General features: G+C 40.2%; 2 protein-coding genes across 7 annotated transcripts in view; both read right to left on the reverse strand.

Moving 5' to 3' along the window:
* LOC115754394 (DNA replication ATP-dependent helicase/nuclease JHS1) overlaps nt 1-13830 on the reverse strand; it is a 29325-nt gene extending 15495 nt beyond the window's left edge. For 3 of the 5 annotated variants that reach the window (XM_048284867.1, XM_048284868.1, XM_030693394.2), the window contains exons 1-26: nt 13101-13830; nt 12624-12791; nt 12325-12546; nt 11833-11895; nt 11457-11657; nt 11316-11348; nt 11164-11225; nt 9859-9991; nt 9580-9690; nt 9366-9462; nt 9071-9153; nt 7807-7872; nt 7223-7378; nt 7045-7100; nt 6893-6950; nt 6674-6784; nt 6540-6596; nt 5735-5869; nt 5394-5648; nt 5092-5166; nt 4897-5018; nt 4719-4791; nt 4515-4619; nt 4246-4413; nt 1880-1949; nt 1647-1798 (exon numbers count right to left, since the gene is read on the reverse strand). In XM_048284867.1, the coding sequence (XP_048140824.1) occupies nt 1647-1798; nt 1880-1949; nt 4246-4413; nt 4515-4619; nt 4719-4791; nt 4897-5018; nt 5092-5166; nt 5394-5648; nt 5735-5869; nt 6540-6596; nt 6674-6784; nt 6893-6950; nt 7045-7100; nt 7223-7378; nt 7807-7872; nt 9071-9153; nt 9366-9462; nt 9580-9690; nt 9859-9991; nt 11164-11225; nt 11316-11348; nt 11457-11657; nt 11833-11895; nt 12325-12546; nt 12624-12791; nt 13101-13682 (3414 nt within the window). In that variant the 5' untranslated portion in view covers nt 13683-13830. The remainder of the gene's footprint in view (nt 1-1646; nt 1799-1879; nt 1950-4245; nt 4414-4514; nt 4620-4718; nt 4792-4896; nt 5019-5091; nt 5167-5393; nt 5649-5734; nt 5870-6539; nt 6597-6673; nt 6785-6892; nt 6951-7044; nt 7101-7222; nt 7379-7806; nt 7873-9070; nt 9154-9365; nt 9463-9579; nt 9691-9858; nt 9992-11163; nt 11226-11315; nt 11349-11456; nt 11658-11832; nt 11896-12324; nt 12547-12623; nt 12792-13100) is intronic. The other 2 variants (XM_030693395.2, XM_048284869.1) reach the window with 2 other exon arrangements.
* On the reverse strand, nt 456-18735 carry LOC115754406 (vicilin Cor a 11.0101-like). Of its 2 annotated transcripts, XM_048284871.1 has the most exons (8): nt 17990-18735; nt 17687-17862; nt 17506-17586; nt 17291-17414; nt 17115-17251; nt 16471-16964; nt 2662-2670; nt 456-470 (listed from the first exon to the last, which is right to left on the reverse strand). In XM_048284871.1, exons 1-6 carry the CDS (start codon nt 18690-18692, stop codon nt 16476-16478), a joined length of 1710 nt encoding a protein of 569 aa, XP_048140828.1. In that variant the 5' UTR covers nt 18693-18735; the 3' UTR covers nt 456-470; nt 2662-2670; nt 16471-16475. The 2 variants fall into 2 exon arrangements, with proteins under 2 accessions (XP_048140828.1, XP_048140827.1); XM_048284870.1 differs by having other exon boundaries at nt 17115-17414.
* Nucleotides 18736-19497: the final 762 nt, after the last annotated feature.

Genomic DNA, 19497 nt, shown 5'->3' on the forward strand with positions numbered 1-19497 from the left:
TAGAATTCCAAATTCAAATTCTTTTGAATTATATTTTCTTTCAAAACAAAAATAAAAATAGAATATTTAATAATAAATAGAATTCAAATACAAATAAAATAGAATAAATAAATATTTAATAAATTAAGAAATTGAAAATATATGAAAATATAATATATGAAAATAGAATATCCACCATTAACGCTCATCCTAAATGAACCACAGTGATAGAGAGAAGCAGTACACAAAATCTTTTGCTGCATTCAAATGTGAAAATGTTAAAATTCTTCAAGATGGCTCTAAGACCAATGATTGGAAAAGGAAACAATGTCTCATGATGCCTTTGACACCTAAATGGCTATCCCTCATGATTCATCTGTACCACTGCCTTCCCCGAATCAATCAGAGTCAACAACTACTGTTACTTTGTCCATTTCAAGGACTTGTCTTCAGTCATCCAAAGCACCATTCTGCAGCAAATCTCTCTCTCTCTTTCATGACATACGATCGAAGAAATGAACAGGAGAAATTTCTTTCAGAAGTCCATTCTTTCCAAGACATTGCACAAAAACTTCCAAAGGACAAAAACATCCAGAGCAAACTTTCATATTTAATTCATAGAGACCTAATAAGAGATTAACTCAGAGGAGACCAGAATTTTAATTGAGGCTTTGAGCTTCTCCTTAGATTTTGACAGCTAATTTGCAATGCAATAACACATGCTCAGGAGCTTTCCCATAGTGTGAACACACATGAGACAATTAATTGGGGACTATATGATCATCTCAAATAAACCACTGTTGGAAATCTTACCCATCGTTACGCCAGAATACTATTTATCTCTGTGAAACTCTAGCCTTTTTGCTTTCACACAAGCCTGTCATCTCTTTTCAGACAACTTATCATCCCCATATGTAAGAAATACTCAGTAAAATAAATTTGCAAGAGAAGTCAGGTATTTCAGTTTTGCACATCAGGAAACTATTAAGAGAGCTATAAGTTAAAAAGGGTAGCTGTGCATTTCACATACTTTTGCTTTAGAAGAGGTTTTTCCAGAACACCAACATAATGTCCTGTTCAATTATAATTATCTTTCTGTGCCAGGTTGCTGCCAATACTCCGATTGCTTCCAGTTATTTCTTTTTCTTAATAAGATGAAAGCTTCCACTTCAGTTTTTTTAAAGGGACCCTAAAAGGAAAAGCTAGCTTAATCCTGGTATCCTCTTTGAAGACTTTTCACTCCAGAAATTCTAAATCCCACAGTAAACTTCTTTTTTGAAAGTTGAAGTGACAATTGGGAATCCTTCAAAGAATCTTGCATACACAAACAGTCAGAGTGCAAAATTCTGCCATCTCCATAACAATGGACATAAAACACTTCATATAAAATCTACAGCATAAAGGACAAGAGGAAATTTTAAAGGGTTTTTTTTGTTTTGGTCAGAACGAAATTTTAAATCTTAGACTAGCTGTTTTAAAGGGGTTAACTCTAGAATGACTAAGTTCACTGCTCGGGTAATAACCAGGTTATCCATAGTCATTACTCCAATATCAGTTTGAATTCAAACTACATTAATGAAATCTCACTAAACCAAACAACTTTCTAGTCACATTGCAAGCGTCATCTTGTAGATAATTTTTCATCAACCAGAACTAAGAATACTCACTGGCAGGGTTGTCTGGCCAGCTTCATCCATGATGCAAACATCAAATCTCTTGCTTGCAAGGAGTGGACTCGTTATCCCTAGACACGTAACAGCAACAACTTTGACCTGGTCTAATCGTAGTTTTATTCCATCAACACTTTGCATGCCCTTTTCTGCAAGTTAGATATCTAGAGATTATGACAAATATCAACAGGGACTTCAAACAATGCTCTTATGAGAGGGGTCTATTGGACCTGAAAAGCAATGTTCTCTGACTTCTTCATGCACGACTTCCGGTCTTCCAATACGAACAAAGTCAATGCCCTGTAACAAGCTATATTTAGTAGCATGCCAAAGAAGATGCATGCAGAAGACTGGACAATCAAACACACACATCTTTTAGTGCCAAATGTCTGGGGACCAGTCAGAAGGATATGGCAATATAGCATGGCCCAAATAAGAGTGACTCAGGACAGTGTACCCATACTTCCCCCTACCCACAGATGAAACTCATTTTTTTCACTTCTTCAAAGACTTTAAACATACCTAACTTTTGAGTATACAAAGTTGCACTTCGTATCATATACTTTAGGCAGAGTTAGATTTGGCCTTCCCTACTTTGAGAAATCACAATTTACATTTGATTAATTCCACTCTCAGAAACATTTTACATCTTCTACAAGAGATAATCAAATGTAAATCATCAAAATATCTGCTAGCATGTCATAAACTTTAATCTGCCCAGGTTTTTACTAGGAAACTTAACAGTACTATTGGCATTACTATACTTCTCACTTTCAATTAAAAGGTTGCACTATACATACTTCAGATTGTAGGCTAAGCAACAATATATTTCAGTTAATCTACTATCTGTCAGAAAAGGTTATGTTAATTTATCCTGACATTTAAAGAAGTTTTTTTTTTTGGTCGAGATTTAAAGTAGTTGAACACTGAAAATTTCCCTCAGTAGCAGGGTATTTGTCCTCCTTGAAAACTGGAAAATACTTTGAAAAATGAGCTAAAAGACTTAGTCAACCTCTCTCTCCTCTACAAGTTTCTTCAAGTATCAACTAAAGCTAAGGATGAGGGACAATGAGTAATTTCACCACTCACAAGGCAAATTAACTGAAACCACCAAACTGTGAAGTGTAAGAATAAAGGACACAAAGTGTCCTAATGCCTATACAACATCAAACTCGTAATTATCCATATTTTTGACCCATAAAAGTGCAATATGCAATTAAATGATCCTTAATCAAAAGCAATTGCAACCCATCAAGATCTTCTACTGCTTCTTTTTGTAATCCCAGGATCTACCTTCTAATCAAAGACATAATCAAATTGGCATGTTGGGTTTGTGTTCAACAATTCAGTCTATGACATCCAACCAGTGACAATGAAATGGGTTCCAACATTATGAAGTAGGTTATTGCTGCAACAAAAGGGGCACAAAAACATCTGAATTTCAAGTTCCTCGATTAGTAGTAATGGACCTTATTGATTATCAACTCAATTGACTTGGTAAATTCAGTTAAAGGTCGAACACTTCATATCTCTTGATTGAATATATAAGGTCTTAGTTAAATTAACATATTTCCATTTGCTGATAGATCTACCAAATCATTTGAAGTCCATTGACTAATCTATTTTGTAATTTATCATATTATTTGAAATCCACGTAAGTCAACCTTTTAGGCTTGTTTAGTTTTTGGTCTTAACAGTTTGTCCATCATAAATCACACTATCCGGTTTCCAACGTAAGCCTTGATTTTGTTCAAGTCAATACAATATGGCAGCAGTTTCATGATTGAAACTCATCTTGATGAGAAGTACCATTACCCTTGACCACCTAATCATTCCAAATTGCTTCAATATCTGATTTTGCAACATATTAAGTTCTATTTGCGTTATGAATATTTAATTGACTCTACCTACGCTGCCACTTTCCGAACTTTGTTATATTTGTCCATTTACAGTTAAGTTCAGCATTAACATAATCATAACTTCATTTTTGAGTTGGTCCATGGAAATAAAAAAATACCAACTGATGTCCTGGGTACAACACACATGATAAATCAAGATATAGACAGGTAAACTGCTTTATATGCTTCAGAGTTTCGGCTATCAATTAGCTACAATCCACGACATCACCATAAGGATATAAGGAATCCCACCAGTGAAAGATATCAGTTAATAAACCCACCTTCACATGGACCACCCCACTGCTCAAACAATGGCATCTTGTTTTTGTTTCTTACAAAGGAAGAATTTTTCTTTATATCCTCACACTTCATTTGGAAATTTAAATTCTGTATGGGATAGAGATACATTAAAATTATGTCAACACAGCACAGGTGATGTGTGGCGCAAGAGAAAAACAAGTAATGTGAAGATGGTCAGCTGAATGTATTTACTTTGAATTGACCGGAATTACATTCTATGCCAAATTTTAGTAACACTCTTTCAGAATGTTTCTTCTATCATTCCATCTCCGCTAAACTTTACAAGGTCCGTGAAAAGTTTAAAACAGAATGAAAACTAGCAATTCTAACAAGGGTCTGCTCATTTATAATGTGCTTGTTGCGCGAATAAGAAAATGTTAGAAGCATTAAATAATGACCTGATCCTTCAATTTGATAAGCAAATTATCAACTGCAGAGTTTGTGTAGGACGTAAGCAAGATTGATGCACCTCTCATTAACAAGGCCTTCACAGCATGCACCATGGTCGATGTCTTGCCTGTTCCAGGCATTCCTAGTATTAAGGTGTAATCCTTTGCTGTAAGTATCTGAAACAATATCACTACGACTGTGAAAAACACCACTCAATGATTAGTGAGCTAGAGGAAAAAAAAAGTGCGACAATGAATAGCTAAGTTTTAGAGAGGACCTTAACTATCGCTCGACGCTGGTCGTCATTCAATTTCTCCTCAGACCACACGTAGGATATAGCAGGGTCTTGACTAAATATACATCCACCGTCAAATCTAGGGGGCTATGTGAAATTGGCAAGTGCAAGTCAACACCCAGTTGCCAAAAATTAGCAGATTACACCAGCAGAATTTAGGTTATATGAAACTGGTGACAAACTCACCTCGAGGTCAACAATCAATTTCCTAAGATGAGAACTTCGTGCATCTTGCCGAAAAAGTTGTACAAGGTTGAACCTTCCAATTGAAAAAATGGTAAATGCAGTTGAATGAAAGCATATGATTTCATCCAACAAGAAGGAAAATTCTCAATCAACTAAATTGGAATGGAAACAAAAGTACCTCATTACAGCAAAGGAAGTTATGATTTCGTCTTTGTCAATACGCCATACCTCGTTTACAAGATCTTGTACCTCAGACAGAGTACTGCTTCCTGGAAGCCGTAGACGCTTGGAAAAAGACACCTGGAATTTGCAGGGTTTCAAGAGATCACTCACAAAGGATAAAACCAAACGAAGCTTTCTACACATTACTTACAGAAACATGGAAGCGGCTGATATCAGAAATGACTCCACTGGCAATTGCTCGCCGGCCAGATTCAGTGCTCAATATCTAAATGAAGTATAAGTTAGATCATGATTACCATTAAAAGGAAAGTAGTAAAGGAAAATAGAGAACCATGTTGTGCATGATGAGAATCTTATAAAATATATGAACCACACTAATTTAGTATGTATGATTGAGTTCATTTCCTTTAAGATGGAGACATATTCTTCCCCAATTGACATTAATTGAAAACGCAATAAAGTGGTATGTCATAAGTCAGTGGACAATGATACCACAATGTCTCCCCTTGAAAGTTTGCAAGCAAAACCAGTTGTTGTAGAATCTCTGGCACTAGGAGTATTTCCAGCAAATCTTTCCGCTTGTTCGGAAGTCAATTTCTGACCCAAGAACCGATAGGTAAACCTGTTGTCTCTCGAAGGCATGCGACTTGTCACTTTATCTGATGTGTCGAGAACAAGAGAAGAAAGGGAACAAGCAGACTCATCGCGCCTTGAATTTCGTGATCTCCATAGTCCTTTCTTCCTGTGCTGAAAAAACAAAATACAGTTGTCGGTCATCTGTTCATTTCTCTGTCTATGAATTACCAACTGCAACTTGGTATCATCAACTGCACCTCTGCCTCTCTAGCTTCTAAGTCAATCAACCGATCCCAATGTCTCAAGAAATCAGAATGCACAGTTGTTAAGTGGTAAGTATATGCATTGAAAAGGTCGGACAGTCCGCTGTTTTCTGTGCTTCCCCCATGTGCCTGTAGAGTTGTACATCATATCAGTGATCAAGGGTGGTAACTCCAGAGGTGACTAGTGTTCTTTGGCCATTGGACGAGGCAATAAAAATTGCAGCAAGAATTTCATGCCATAATGAAAATATCCTGGTTGACACAAAATCTGAAAGAAACTAGGATCCTGTAATTTGGATTTAGGCCTAGTATTGGAGGCATATAGCGTGAAGCGTCAGTCATTTGTAAACCATTGAATGGATGGGTATCAAGAGACCAGTAACATTGGCTTGTCTTAACCAGGATCCATTCAAAGATGATTGGATGGCAGATTCAGTGTTTCCAAATTTTAAATCCATATTTCTGCCAAAAACTAAACAATTTCACCATCTGTCACTTTATGATAGTCTCCACTCATCATACACCTCAAGACAAACCGGAATTATCCTATTTGTTATTATACATAAGGAAAATCTGTGTATGAGCAACTGCACTTAGACAAATGACAAGCTCAAGCTAACTAATTTCAGAAGATAAAAGATTTACTTGGCTCATAAGGGGAGTATGGAATCTGATCTTGCTTAATGCTATTGGAGGATACATCATCCTAGCATATTATCCAAAACTTAATGGATTGGACAACAAAAAACAAAAAGAAAACAGAAAACTAAACCATCAGAGTTTTAAGGATAACGTTTACCTTGTGATAGAGGGTGCAGACATCAATGTGCCGACAACCTTTGCAAATGCTAGGACTCTGAGGAAACAGATGTAAACAAAATCTAAGAGAAGTGTTTAAACCAAAACATTGTCAAAGATTGCAAATATGCTGACCTGTAACATCGGTGGGAGCTGCTGAGTTGTTAGCGCCTTAAGGATATAAGTAGCAAGTTCATTTCGACGCATGATCAGGCCCACCAAGTCAGATCTCCGAACAGTAATTCCCTACACATGTCATCAATGCAAACTTGACATGTAGGAGACTAAAAACAAAATAACCACAAAGATGAAATTTAACCAATAACAAAACCACCAAGATAAAATTAACCTTACATGAGTGTGATCTGACTGGAGGTAATACAAAAGACCAGAATCAATTGGCTTCATGTATCTGTAAATAGACAAAAGATAGTAACAAAAGCAATAAAAAAACATTGCTCCGATCCAGGGCATGAATATCAGAAAAATGGCTAATTGTAGCAAACCTTTCAGACATAAGGAGTGTGTACAATATCACTTGTGCACAATGTTCCATTGATGACTGCAAAAATGACAAACTATGAATTGAAAGATTGGGATGCCGTTGATAATATCATAAATGATTTGCAAAAGAGTCCTGCTTTGGCACATCCATAAGAACACCAATGGTACAGATAGACATGCCTGGCCATTAGGACCTTTGCCAGATTTGAACTCTAAAGGCACAATCTTTTCCACAACACTGTAAGTATTTGATTCAACTGTTACTCTGACAGAAGCATCAATCATTCCTTTTAATCCATACTTGGGTGCCCAGGACATCTCCTCTATATCAATCACCTATATGAAAAGGTTGCGGAGTTGCGTTACCACACGCTTACATAAAAACAGAGGATAGGAAAAATGACAAATTTTCAACTAGTATGCACATTAAATTACATGAAAAAGAAATAAACAATATAAGCATACTATGATTATGGTTAGAATAATTTTCTCTACAGGAAAGAGGCCCTGGGGCCCTTGTCTGGAAAAAAAAAATACACGTGAACGATCATAAACAACAGTTACTTCTATTTAAAATTAAAAGAACAGTTTTCTCATGGATTCATTTCCAATAGGCACAAGTAGCATTAGATGCCAAGGGGACTTAACAACAAAACTCGAACATTCATATGAACCCTGAAAAATAAGTTTGTAAAGTGACTGAACAGAGGAGCAGATCAATCAACAAGGATCTATCAGAAAAAAGAGATGGATGGACATCTAACCTCGGATATGTTGACCTTCTTAAGCCCATCATCAGATCCAAAATCAACTGTGGGAGCTTTCTGAAACTGGCAGCACTTTATGAGTTCCGTACATTCCAATCAACTAATAATTGTATAATTATTCTTATAAATGAAGATGCAATGCAAAGAGCATGAACGGAACGACAAGTCTTCGCTGTAGAAGACGAAAAATTTGATAGGCCAAAATGGATTTGAGGTGCCTCAGTGAGGGGGAATAATTACAAACTTATTTCATACACCTTATTAGGATCCAGCAAACCTTGAAGAGAGCTGTAAGAAGGCAGATATCAGCATAAAGAAAAGAACAGAAAACACCATCTGTTCACTTGCTGATCAAGGAACAGACATTTGCCAGCCAGCGCACAGGTTGCATCACCCATTGACCCAATTATCAAAAAGTCTCATGTTTAAATCACCCACCAAGAGTTTAGCTCAGCCCTTACTTGGTTCATGTGATTAGCAAGATATTTTTAGAGTCCTATCCTCATATACTGATGATGCGTGCTTTGTCATCAAGCAAATAAAGAGAAACTAAATAATATTTCCAGAGTTGATTGATCAGTAAGCAATTTCGTCTATCATGATCGTCACAATTGTGGAACTTGAAAATCTAAATTGTTTTAGCATTTACATGAAGGCATGGTTTAAGATGTAAATACTGCCCCACTTCCCCTCACGCAGAGGTTGGATTTTGGCCTATGGAAATTAGTTTTATCTATATCACCAGTCTTGTAGATTCCCTAGTTATCTCATCAACATTGACTGGCACACAAGGGAGTGTGTTAAGAAGTGTATTAAATTTACGTAGTGAGCAAGTTTCTTGACAGCTTAAATTTTAGGGCACAAAATTTTTCAACTAAAAATGCATGGAATTAACCAACCAAACTTCTATCTCGTTCAACAGGCACACAAGTATCTTTCACCAGTATATATAGAAGACGAACCAAACTTAGTAACAAAAAGAGGATTTTAAAATCTGTTGAAGTATGTTTACCAGCATTAAAAATAAGTCGATAGGTAGATGCTAGATATTTGGATTTTACGTAAGTGTCGCTAAGCTCTACATATAGGCCTCCTATGTAATCTTTCATTAAGCCATTTCAAGTAAAGATATAGTAGTTCGAGTATTTCTCTCTCCCTCTCCAGTATCTGAATATTAGAATAATTATGAACGGGGGGATGGGATGTGAAGGGAGTGTTGAAGCAATCAAGAGAAGCTTAAATTAGGTAATTTTCATCATACCTGTGAATTTTTGAAAAGGGTAATCCAGTCCAATAATCTTGGGTTTGCCTCAATCAAAGTATCAAGCATATCTTTCTCACTAACTGCAATTCCAGAAAGGACATAAGAACTTTGTACAAGACATGTCAAGATGTGACAGGAGATAATCTTAAATCAAATACCGAAAGATTCATACATATTCACAAAAAGAAAGGCCTATTAGTTAGTGAAACAGTCTTTCTTAAGCCCAATCAAAGAAAAAGCCCAACATATTTGCAAGTCAGCATAACAAAGCAACAATTTTACAGGGTTCTACCTCCACAAGCATACAAGCTCTCAACATTTCTCTGGAGCACTAAACCAGCATACTCATCTAAAAATTCCTTGGTAGGTTCCTCCTTCACTAGCCCAGCCTGCAAATGGTCACGATAGTGGAAAATGAGTTTCATAAGGGAACTTTCCAAGGAATTTGATAAAGATAACATTGGATAAATGCTAGAAGATAGCAAGGGAAGTTTTCAGAATAAAACCTGAAAAATTTGATGCAGCAAGGTTCCAATTAATGCTGCAGTTGAGTACTCAGAGGATTTTAATCTCTCATCCAGAACAGTTCGCCTTGGGCAGGTAAAACTTGCGGCAACCTAGAAGTACATGATGTGGCCAGATAAATTATATAATATCAGCATAACAACCGGCATAGAAAGCTCACAAAATGGGGCAAGAGAAGTGAGGATTAGGACAATAAGAATACTTGATTGCATATGCTTGTGCAAAATATTTCAGACCATACATAAGTAACCAATCATTACCCGAGTTCCAGACACTAGGAGATCTGGGTGAACAATCACAAGATTATTGTCCCTACTCACATCACACTTCCCCTGGGCACCAAACTGCCCAATTACATTTACTGTGTCTCCAGGTGAAATGATACTGTAAAACCTGACCAAGAAAAACACCATAAGTTCAGGAATAGATCATGTCGGTTATAGCTAGACTGCAAATAGAAAACACAGTCCAACAAGGAGTCTGCAAACAACATGGATGAGATAACAGAGGTAGACAGGCAGCTGATTTAAATATTTAATGGAAGGTTTTAGATTGATTGGTAAACTAACAAGGATAACTTCGATCAGCATGCAAGGCAACAAGCAGGACAACTCTTTGTTTTCATGTACAAGTACACTTTACTAACCGAGAACTGAAAGATCAACATAAACCACAAGGAGGTATATATGTAAAGAAATTAAAAGATAGTAAAAGGATAAGGACTAGAAAAAAAACTATCATATAATCCAGTGGCGACCCACTAAAAGAATCACAAAGAAAGAGAGATGGCACCTAAAAGAGTTATTTATAAGAAAACAAGAAAACTACAAAAAATAATCACAATTAGGCATCCGACATTCAGCAATATAATAGAGTATAAAAAAACCTTTAAAACCCCTATGCCATCTCTTAACCTTCTAAATTTTCTTTATTCTCTAGGCAATTAATTCACCTATTGCATCCAGGTAGAGATATTCAAAACTTTATGGTAAAGCACAGAAAAAAGAAAATCGGACGGTGGCATAGCCCAAAGGAACCCCTTTCCGATGGGAAGTAGTACCAAATTTCCGAAACAAACTTGCATTTTAAGAGTGTGATTAATTGAGTCCCCACTTCTTCTACACAAACGACAGTCAACAACCATAACATAACTTCATCAAAGATTGTAATTGATTAAGCCTTGGCTCAGGATGCAGTCCAAGAAAATAAGGACATCTCTCAGCATGATTAGGCTCACCAGATTTGTTCCGGGGTAAGATAATGGGGCGAAATTCAAAGGGCACCGTATAATAAGGTGTCACATCAAGCTTTTCGGGAGAAGGAGACTCATAATATGTCATGTCAAGATTTTAGAGAGAAAAACAAATAGCGATATACAAATATACCAAAATACAGTCCAGCAGCAATACTTTGTCTTGCATCAAAGTCACCTAGACCCAATGAACTACCAAATGCACCTTTAGCATGGTTTGAGAAAGAAGGAAAATGTCGTGAGCACTAGAAATCATGATCATGGCTAAGCAGCTAAAAAAGAAGTGCAAGAACATAAACCTCAAACAACCTACCACTCATCCCATAAATGGATAGTCCTTTCCTCTCCATTTTGCTCATTCAACAAACGGAGAACCTGAAATGAATAAGCTGATTGAGTAACATCTTATGACTACCATTTATCACCTCCATAAAGCCAGATGGCCAGAAAGAAAATTTGCATGACCTTGTGAGGGGTAGACCCACTGTTTTCTGCCACCTGGCTCAGAAAATAACTGAATTAGAGAATTTCATTGACAATTTAATGAGGACTTTTGAAGCATTTCCTTTTTATGATGAAACTCATCTAAATGGAAGGACAACGCACCTCCAATACTAGGAATATATCATCTAAAGATGACGAATTGGTCTTCTGTGGCACTACAACTCTTGCATCACAACAAATTTTTACTGGCAGTTCACAACACTTGCCATTCCAAACTTTTGATGAGCACCCTTTGAGCACATTAGGTAGTGATTCATCAATGGAGATGGCATCTTCAACTTGATCTAAAAGCTCAATCAGTGCCTAAAAGGATGAGGAAAAAACGACATAAGGCTGGTGATGCGACCAGCAAAATATCCTAAGGAGTAAGGACAAAACATATTAGAAGCCTATAATTGGAATATCGTTTGAAAACAGCAGCAATAAATTGGTAAATAGAAATGAAAAATGAACAAACTCAAAAGAAGAATTGGTAAACCTTTTTGTGCTGCCTAAGCCCAAGCTCATTCAATACCCCATTGCATGCAGTGCCATTAGCTGGCTGCGCAACAAAGCATAGGAAAAAACATCAAAAGAAGAATTGCCACACCCTTAGCGAGAACTAATGCAAAGAATGGAAATTGGTTTTCAACTTTTCATTCTTTTATGCTATCTTTGGGAGAGTGGAAGTTGAAGAAACGAGAGGAAAATTGACCTAATTTAAACTTCCCCTTCACTTCATACTCAGAAAAAGGATTAAAATTATCAAAATTCTCCACCCAAACTTCCAATCCTCCCGTTTTCCCTAGTTCCCAAACAAAGCCATAGTATCTCCTAGAACTATTAAAAAGCTAACAGTTGAAAAAGAATATTGTAGCTTAAGCAACCTGTTTCAGAAGCAAAATTGCTTTCCTCTTGTAGACCCTCGTTCTGTTTTTATCATGAGATCAGAAAGAACTAACCGGTATCTTGCACAGATAAAATTAACTACCTTATCCTGGCAATAAGATAAGGAAGGAGGAGTCTGAAAAGGACTTTGTTGACTGGCTACTTGAGTTGTAAGAACTTCGCTTGATTTTCCTTCATGATCCATATTCTTATCTGGGTTAACCCTTTTCACACCCAATGAATTTGCACAACAAGATCTTGCAGAAGCCTTCTTGAAGGGTGAAGAAAGGCACATTCCATCACTGCCAGCTGCTTCTCGTGTACTCTGCACATTCTTATTTCAATTGAATTTAAGAGTCCAAACAATTTGAAAAGCAAGAAAAAACTCTGTGGCAATCGTACCTTGATTTGGGAGCATTGCTGAATGTATGAAGAGTTTAGCCTTGACGATTCTGCTAGAACTTTTATTGTCTCAGGCATGTGCTTGGAAACTGTTTGCAATCGCTCATTTACAGGTGATATCTTCCAAGTTACTTCATCACCCCCGTCATCCTGGCTCTGCTTTATCAACTGTCATTCAAGGTTCCCCGGAGACTCATGGTCAGTAGCCAGTTGTACAAGCAATGACGTTAACAAAAGAACTCCTTACAATGGGCCATTGCCGTAAAACACAAGATGAAAAATGCATTTCCTGCATATCCGAATTCAAATTTTAAATCTTTTCATTGAATTTACTTGGCGACTTCAGTAATAACAATCCTAGTATGCTGCGCCTGATGACTTAAAAAGCGGAAGAACCGTAAGTCTAAAAGTAAATTAACCTCATAAAAGTGATTCCTCCTCAAAGTAACACCTTCAGGCATGACAAGTGGCCCTTACCATTCCCGGTGAAAACTTGAAGCGTTTAGCAGACATAGATTTCATCGTCTCCGGCGAGACTACAAGGGGACTAACAGTATCCTCCCCATGATCCCCAGTCCTCAACAAGTCATCCGATGGTGTACTTTGCGACACGCAATTCGAAACAACCCCATTTTCGAGCCTCGCGGATGTTTGGGTCACGCCATTCTGATTTGCCTTCTCAAAGCCCGACTCCACTCGAGCAATGTCGGAGCTCAGGACCCTCGAACTCGACGCACCCCCGCCAACTAGAAGATCTGAATTAGCAGCATTAGGGTCCAAATCCCTCAAACTTTTGCGCGCCCGCCCCTTATCACGCAACGACTTCTGACCATCAATTTCCCCCAGATCAAGGCCGCCCTCTGAGCTCGGCGTGGCGGGCCGGCGGCGTCGGTTCGCGGTGGATTTAGGCTCCGGGGAGCCCGAGGCGGAGGCGGCGTTCTGAGAGTGGCGCTCGAAGAAGCGCTGAATCCCGTACTTGGAAGGCTGGGAGGCCTGGTTCTGATTCTGCTTCTTCGCCGCGGAAGAAGAAGAGGGATTGGCCCTCTTCCTTGGAGGCATTCTAGCAAAACCCGAAGATGAAAAAAAGAAAATGGCGACGATGCTTCACTTCATCAGCTTCGCCTTCAAAGCTTGTGTGATTATACAGAAAGAGAGAGAGATAGACGCTGAGAGGGGTTTTGAGGTGCGGGAAATGGGGAAATCTTCCCGCCCAAATGGACTGAAGAGATGACGTGGACTTGGGTGGGGTCCAAGGCCTTTGTTAATGCAGCTTCAACCTTGTATTTCGGCATATTTTCATAAAGTAAAACAAACCCTGATAAATGAATGATATAGATAAATAAAATAAAAAATTACACCGATTAAAATTTTTTTGTCGACAACAAGTTACGCTTAAATATTTTTTGTAAATGATGGTTCGATTTTGTAGACGATACAAACGCCAGCGAGAGGGAGGGCAACCTTTGCGCTGGCTTGGGCCGCCGGCGCACCTCCAGGCTTCAAACCTACGACTTGGGTTGGCTGCTAACTTTGAAGACCAGTAGCAGCATTCATAGAATCTCCAGAAAAGCCGAAATGGCCCCGTAATCACGAACTAATTCACAGACTCCCCACCAAGCCTCCTCCGTTAGCGAAATTGCGAGCCAAAGAAAGAACAAAGAGAAAGCAAGTCAAATTCAGCAAGATCCACAAGTTTATCTCGCTCCTCCTTCAACCATGGCGAAAATATAACCCACAGACACCCTCAAAACGATTCGGACACGGACGCGAGATCGTGTGCCGTTTACCTCATAACTACCGTAGAAATCTCGAAGAGCTCTTTTGCTATGGAACGCAAAGTCGTCCCAGCTGAGAGACACTTTGTAATTAATGCAGAAATTTTGCATTCTCTATGACCCCAGCCATCGCCAGCCCAAGCGAGGGCCAAGGTTGCCCTCGCTTGGGCTAGGCGGGTGACCCTCACTCGACGCTAGTGGCCCAGCAATGGCCCCGGGGGAGGAGAGGGTGAAAAAAAAAAGAAAAAGGAATTGAAAAAAAGTCAAAAAAGTAAATGTCCTTTGGCCAGCCTCTTTTTTAAAATAATTAGTATACTTCATACTCTTATTTTAGACAAGGTGTACTTCAAACACTTATTTGAGAAAATGAGAGCACTTCAAATCCTTATTTAGAATATTCCCCTGGTATTTAATATTTTTTTTTGGGGAAATTTCATTTAATGGCCCGAAATGCGCTCATTTTTTCAAATAAGGGCATGAAGTGATCTTTATTTCAAATAAAGGCCTGAATTGCCCTCCCGATTTTAAACAATGGCCTAGAGTGATTATGCACGTTTCAAATAAGGGCCTCACCTTGCCAGCCGGCTAAAAATTCCAACCGGTGAGGGGCGCTCATTTTTTCAAATAAGGGCATGAAGTGATCTTTATTTCAAATAAAGGCTCGAATTGCCCTCCGATTTTAAACAATGGCCTAGAGTGATTATGCATGTTTCAAATAAGGGCCTCACCTTGCCGGCCGGCTAAAAATTCCAACCGGTGAGGGGCATTTTCGTCAAAATATAATTTTAAAATAAAAACTAAATTTTTTTTAAAATACAAAAGAGAGAGAGAGAGAGAAAAAAAAAGAGAGAGAGAAAACACCGGCAATGGGGTGGCGTCCACAAGCGGGAGGCAGCCCCTCCCGCTTGTGTTTTTTTTAAGTTTTTTTTAAAAATTTAGACAACTAAAAGAGAAATAAACAAAGAAAAAAATTAAAAATTTAAATGGTGAAAATGCCTCTAATCAATTGGTGAGAGGCCTTTTTTGAGACTAATATGGCTATTTCAAGCCCTTATTTGAAACAATATTCACTTCAAATCTTTATTTGAAACAATATCCACTCCAAGCCCTTATTTAAGAAAATAAGAGCACTTCAAACTTTTATTTAAGAAAGTGAGAGCACTTGTCCCTCCTATCTTCTTTGTTACCCCTTTTGTTGATTTCAACATTCTTCAATTCTTCTCAACTCAACTCATTTAGGCTTTTTCTCTGATTATTTTTACTTCTTTGTCATCGCGAGGACTTCGATTCCAGTTGTAATTACAACGAAAAATGATGACACCACATCAATTTTTACTATCGCGCGCATGATTACATGCAAGAACGAACTCGAGAGATTTTTGATTGAAGGTGGAAAAATGGGTGTAAGACCCATATTTTAATTCATGTTTACATTTAATCATTAATAAATTACTTAACAGTTTAATAGATCTTAAATAAATTTTAAATGAATCATAAATAATTTACCTAACTATTTAAGTGAGTCGTAAAGAATTAAATAAATCATAAATAAATTTTATGATTTTTTAATTATATGATAATTTTTTGTTTTCCTTTTTCTGCTATGAAATCCGGCCGATCGTTTGTCACTGCTAGCGATCACCCATGGTCCGCTCATCACCGGTAACAATCGGACAAAAATAAATTTTAAAATTAAATTAAATATAAAAATGTTTTGATCAATATGAATTCGGTCGGATATAAATTGAATATGAATCAATAGATGAATCACTAAATTTGTGTTGTGTGGCAATAGCTCAATCAAACCATTTTCAAGCCAATCTCGCTCATTTGAGAGGTCATCCTTTTGAAAAAAAAAGTCGGAGGTGTCGGGAGGAGAGAAGAAGGAAGACCCAAAAGCCTTAGGCAAAAGATCGGCGGGATCGCATTCTGTCCTTTATTTATGTTAGCTTCTCGTAGTATTTTTACATCTTCCTTTCTTTCGCAGTAGTGAGTACTTCCCCCCCTCCTGTACACCTTCTTATTTTTCACATATAAAAACCCAAAACCCGATCACTCGCCTCCGCCTAAGCTCTCTTCACTCGTCGGCGTAGCCCCTCTCCCCCTCTCGCCACTCCTCCGGCCCGGCGAAGAAGAAGTCCTCCTCCTGGCTCCTGAAGATCCTCTCCACGTCCCTCGACGGGAAGTTGAACGCCAGCTCCTTCGCCTCCCTCTCCATCAGGTTTATTATGTTCCTCCTCCCCGCGAGCGGGTACTTGACGTTGTTCTCCGCGTTCACCTCGAAGCACACGATCTGGAGGTTGCTGTTCCTGGACGCGATCGCCGCCACCGGATGACCCACCGGGGCGATGAACGCGCTCCCGCGCCTCAGCCTGGCCCGCACCTTCTGGAAGCCCTGAGTCTGGCCTCCTCCGCCACCCCGATGGTGCTGGCGGCCGGAGCTTCGTCCGCCGCGCCTTTGGGATGGAGAGAGGTGAGGGCATGCCATTTCTAGGTAGCCCTCGCCTTCGGTCACGAAGGATATCTTGGTGGCCCTCGAGTTGTAGTATGGACCGATCATGGACCCCTGTCCATCATTATTTTCAAGTTCTATAGTTAGATACGAGACTGATGAAAAAAAAAAAATTATACAACTCCCTAAAGGAAAGATGTTAAAGGAATTCAAACCTATCCGCAAATTAACACTAAAAGTGAACAAAATGCAATGAATTCGTGCCTTGGTGATGTTGGCGAAGGAGATCATCACGTCCATGTCTTCCAGCTCTCTCAGATCCTCTCTATCCGCGATGTACAACTGGCCGTGCCGGTTCGCTTGGAAAGGGCGCTTGTCGAAGAGGTTGAAGGAGCGCGAGCCTCCCCCGCCGCCAAATGGCCATCGGCCCCCTTCCTCGCTGCCAAAGGGCCACCGGCCGCCTTCCTCGCGGCCGCTCAATGCCTCGATCTGCTCCCTCGAGGCTTTCACTATGGCTCCTTGCTGCTGTTGCCCGAACAGCCTCTCCAACTTGTTCCGATCCGTCTGCATAATGCATATGATTAGACTCAAAACTAGTATTAAAGGCATGTCATCAAAATTTGAGTTCAAAGATTCTCATCTCCACGTGAGTTACCTTCAAGGCAGCTTCAAGAACCTCCCAGCTGAAGGCTGTGTAGAATGATTCAGGGTTCTGACCACCAGCGCCATAAAACTTCTGCAAGTAGGAATTCCCCAAGACATAAAAAGAAATCAACCATAATAAAAAAGTAGAGTGAAACCTTAAACGAATTTGATGCAATAAGTACGATGATCACCTCGAAATGGCCGGGGAGGTTCACTGGCTTGATGAGCTTGGCGACGACGAGCTTCTGATTTCGGTCCCTGTTGATCATGTAGACCGGAGTCCCGGCCTCGACCTTAACTATGTCGCCTTCCTCTACGTTGATGCTGTGCCTCTTGTTCTCTCGCACCAGCGTGATCGTGCCTCTTCCTGCACGCGCGGTCGCACACAATTCACACAAGAGAAGAAACTTGGGTCAGTTCGAGGTCGAGTTCACGTAGCCTCCTTCACTTCCCTAACTAGCTAACAGTGAGCTTGTGATGGGGATATTACATACCCTTGACGATGAAGAGAAGGGCGTCCGCATCGCGATGGCTCGGGACGACGAAGGTCTGGGGGTCGGTCTCGAGCAGCCCGAGCCGGAAGTTCTCGACCCCGCGGAGGAACTTCGACCTCTTGCCGAACTCGGGGAGCACGAGGTCCCTTCCGTGCTCGGTCTCAAATTGGGTTTTGAAGTGCTCTGTCTCGAAGACGTAAGGATTATCGCTCTCTTCTCGTCCTTCTCTCTCTTGTTCTTCTTCCTCTTCCTCCTCCTCCTCCTCGTACCTCTCGCTAACCCACTTCCTCCCTCTCTTCTCCTTCTCCTCCTCCTCCTCCTTTCCTCTCCTCTTCCCCGGCTGGTCCTCTTCCTTCCGTCCGTACGCCTCGACGCAGCGCTGCTGGCACTGCTCCCTGCTCCGTCCCTTCTGCTCTCGCCTCTCACACTGCTGCTGGCACTCCTTCAGCTTCTTCCGGTCATCCTCGACAGACCGCTGGCCACCTCCCTCTCGGCCTTCTTCCCGCTCGCGCTCTTGCTTCTGGCGGTAGTAGTCGTCGCACCGCTGCTCGCACTGCCGCTTCTGCTCCTCGGTGAACTGCTGCTGGACCTTGCACTGGTGCCGGCACTGCTTCAGCTCCGGGTCCTGCTTGGCCGAGGCCACAGCCAGGACGAGAGAGAGCGAGAGGAGAGAGAGTGCCGCGAGGCTCGCTTTGAGCGCCATCTAGCTAAGATTGTGCTGTCGATAATCTTGGACACAAATCGAGGGTAGTGTCTGCCCGTGTATATATAGGTTGGTGGGAGAGAGAGAGAGAGATAGTGATGGGAACTGGGAAGAGGATGAGCATGTGGGGGATCCAGGGGAGGGAAGCGCATGCACGAAGACGAGTGTCGCCGGCGGAAGCGGGACGTGGCGGGCATGGTGAGCGGGTGGACCGCCGCGTATTAAGGCGGAGATAGGACGAAACTGCCCGTCTTGTTGCCGGAGAGGAGACAAAAGCGTCTGCATGAATCCCCCTTTGCTCGAGAAAAAGGCACTGTGGTGTTTTTGTTCAAAGCCTGAGCGTAAGCGAAAGCTCGATCAGAGAGCGTAATGAATTCGAGTGGAGGGACAATTCGCGAACACTCCAATAAAGAAGGGGCAGGAGGCGGCACATGCAAAAACGACGCGTCGGGCGGGGGGGGGCTGCACGTGGCGTCGTTTAGTGGTTTTGGGTTGTGGGGGGAAGACTGAGAGAAAACGAGGAGGTCGCCTCCCGGGCAGGATCTGGAATGAGGACGTACGATGAATGATTGTCCCATATCGAAAATAGGTTTTTGGCTTTTATATTAAGTTTGAATTTATTTCGCGAAAAATAATTTTCATAAAAAAATTTTTTTGCACCATTTATTTGACAGAAAAAAAAATTCGACATTTATTCACGAAAAATAAGTTAATATAGAAAAATATTTTCCACTTATAAAAAAAATCCCTTCAAAAGCAGATAAAATATTTTCCTTTTTTTGAGAAAAAAAATTTTTTTTCTCAT

The sequence above is a fragment of the Rhodamnia argentea genome, chromosome 9, assembly GCF_020921035.1.
Source record: "Rhodamnia argentea isolate NSW1041297 chromosome 9, ASM2092103v1, whole genome shotgun sequence".
Lineage (NCBI taxonomy): Eukaryota > Viridiplantae > Streptophyta > Magnoliopsida > Myrtales > Myrtaceae > Rhodamnia > Rhodamnia argentea.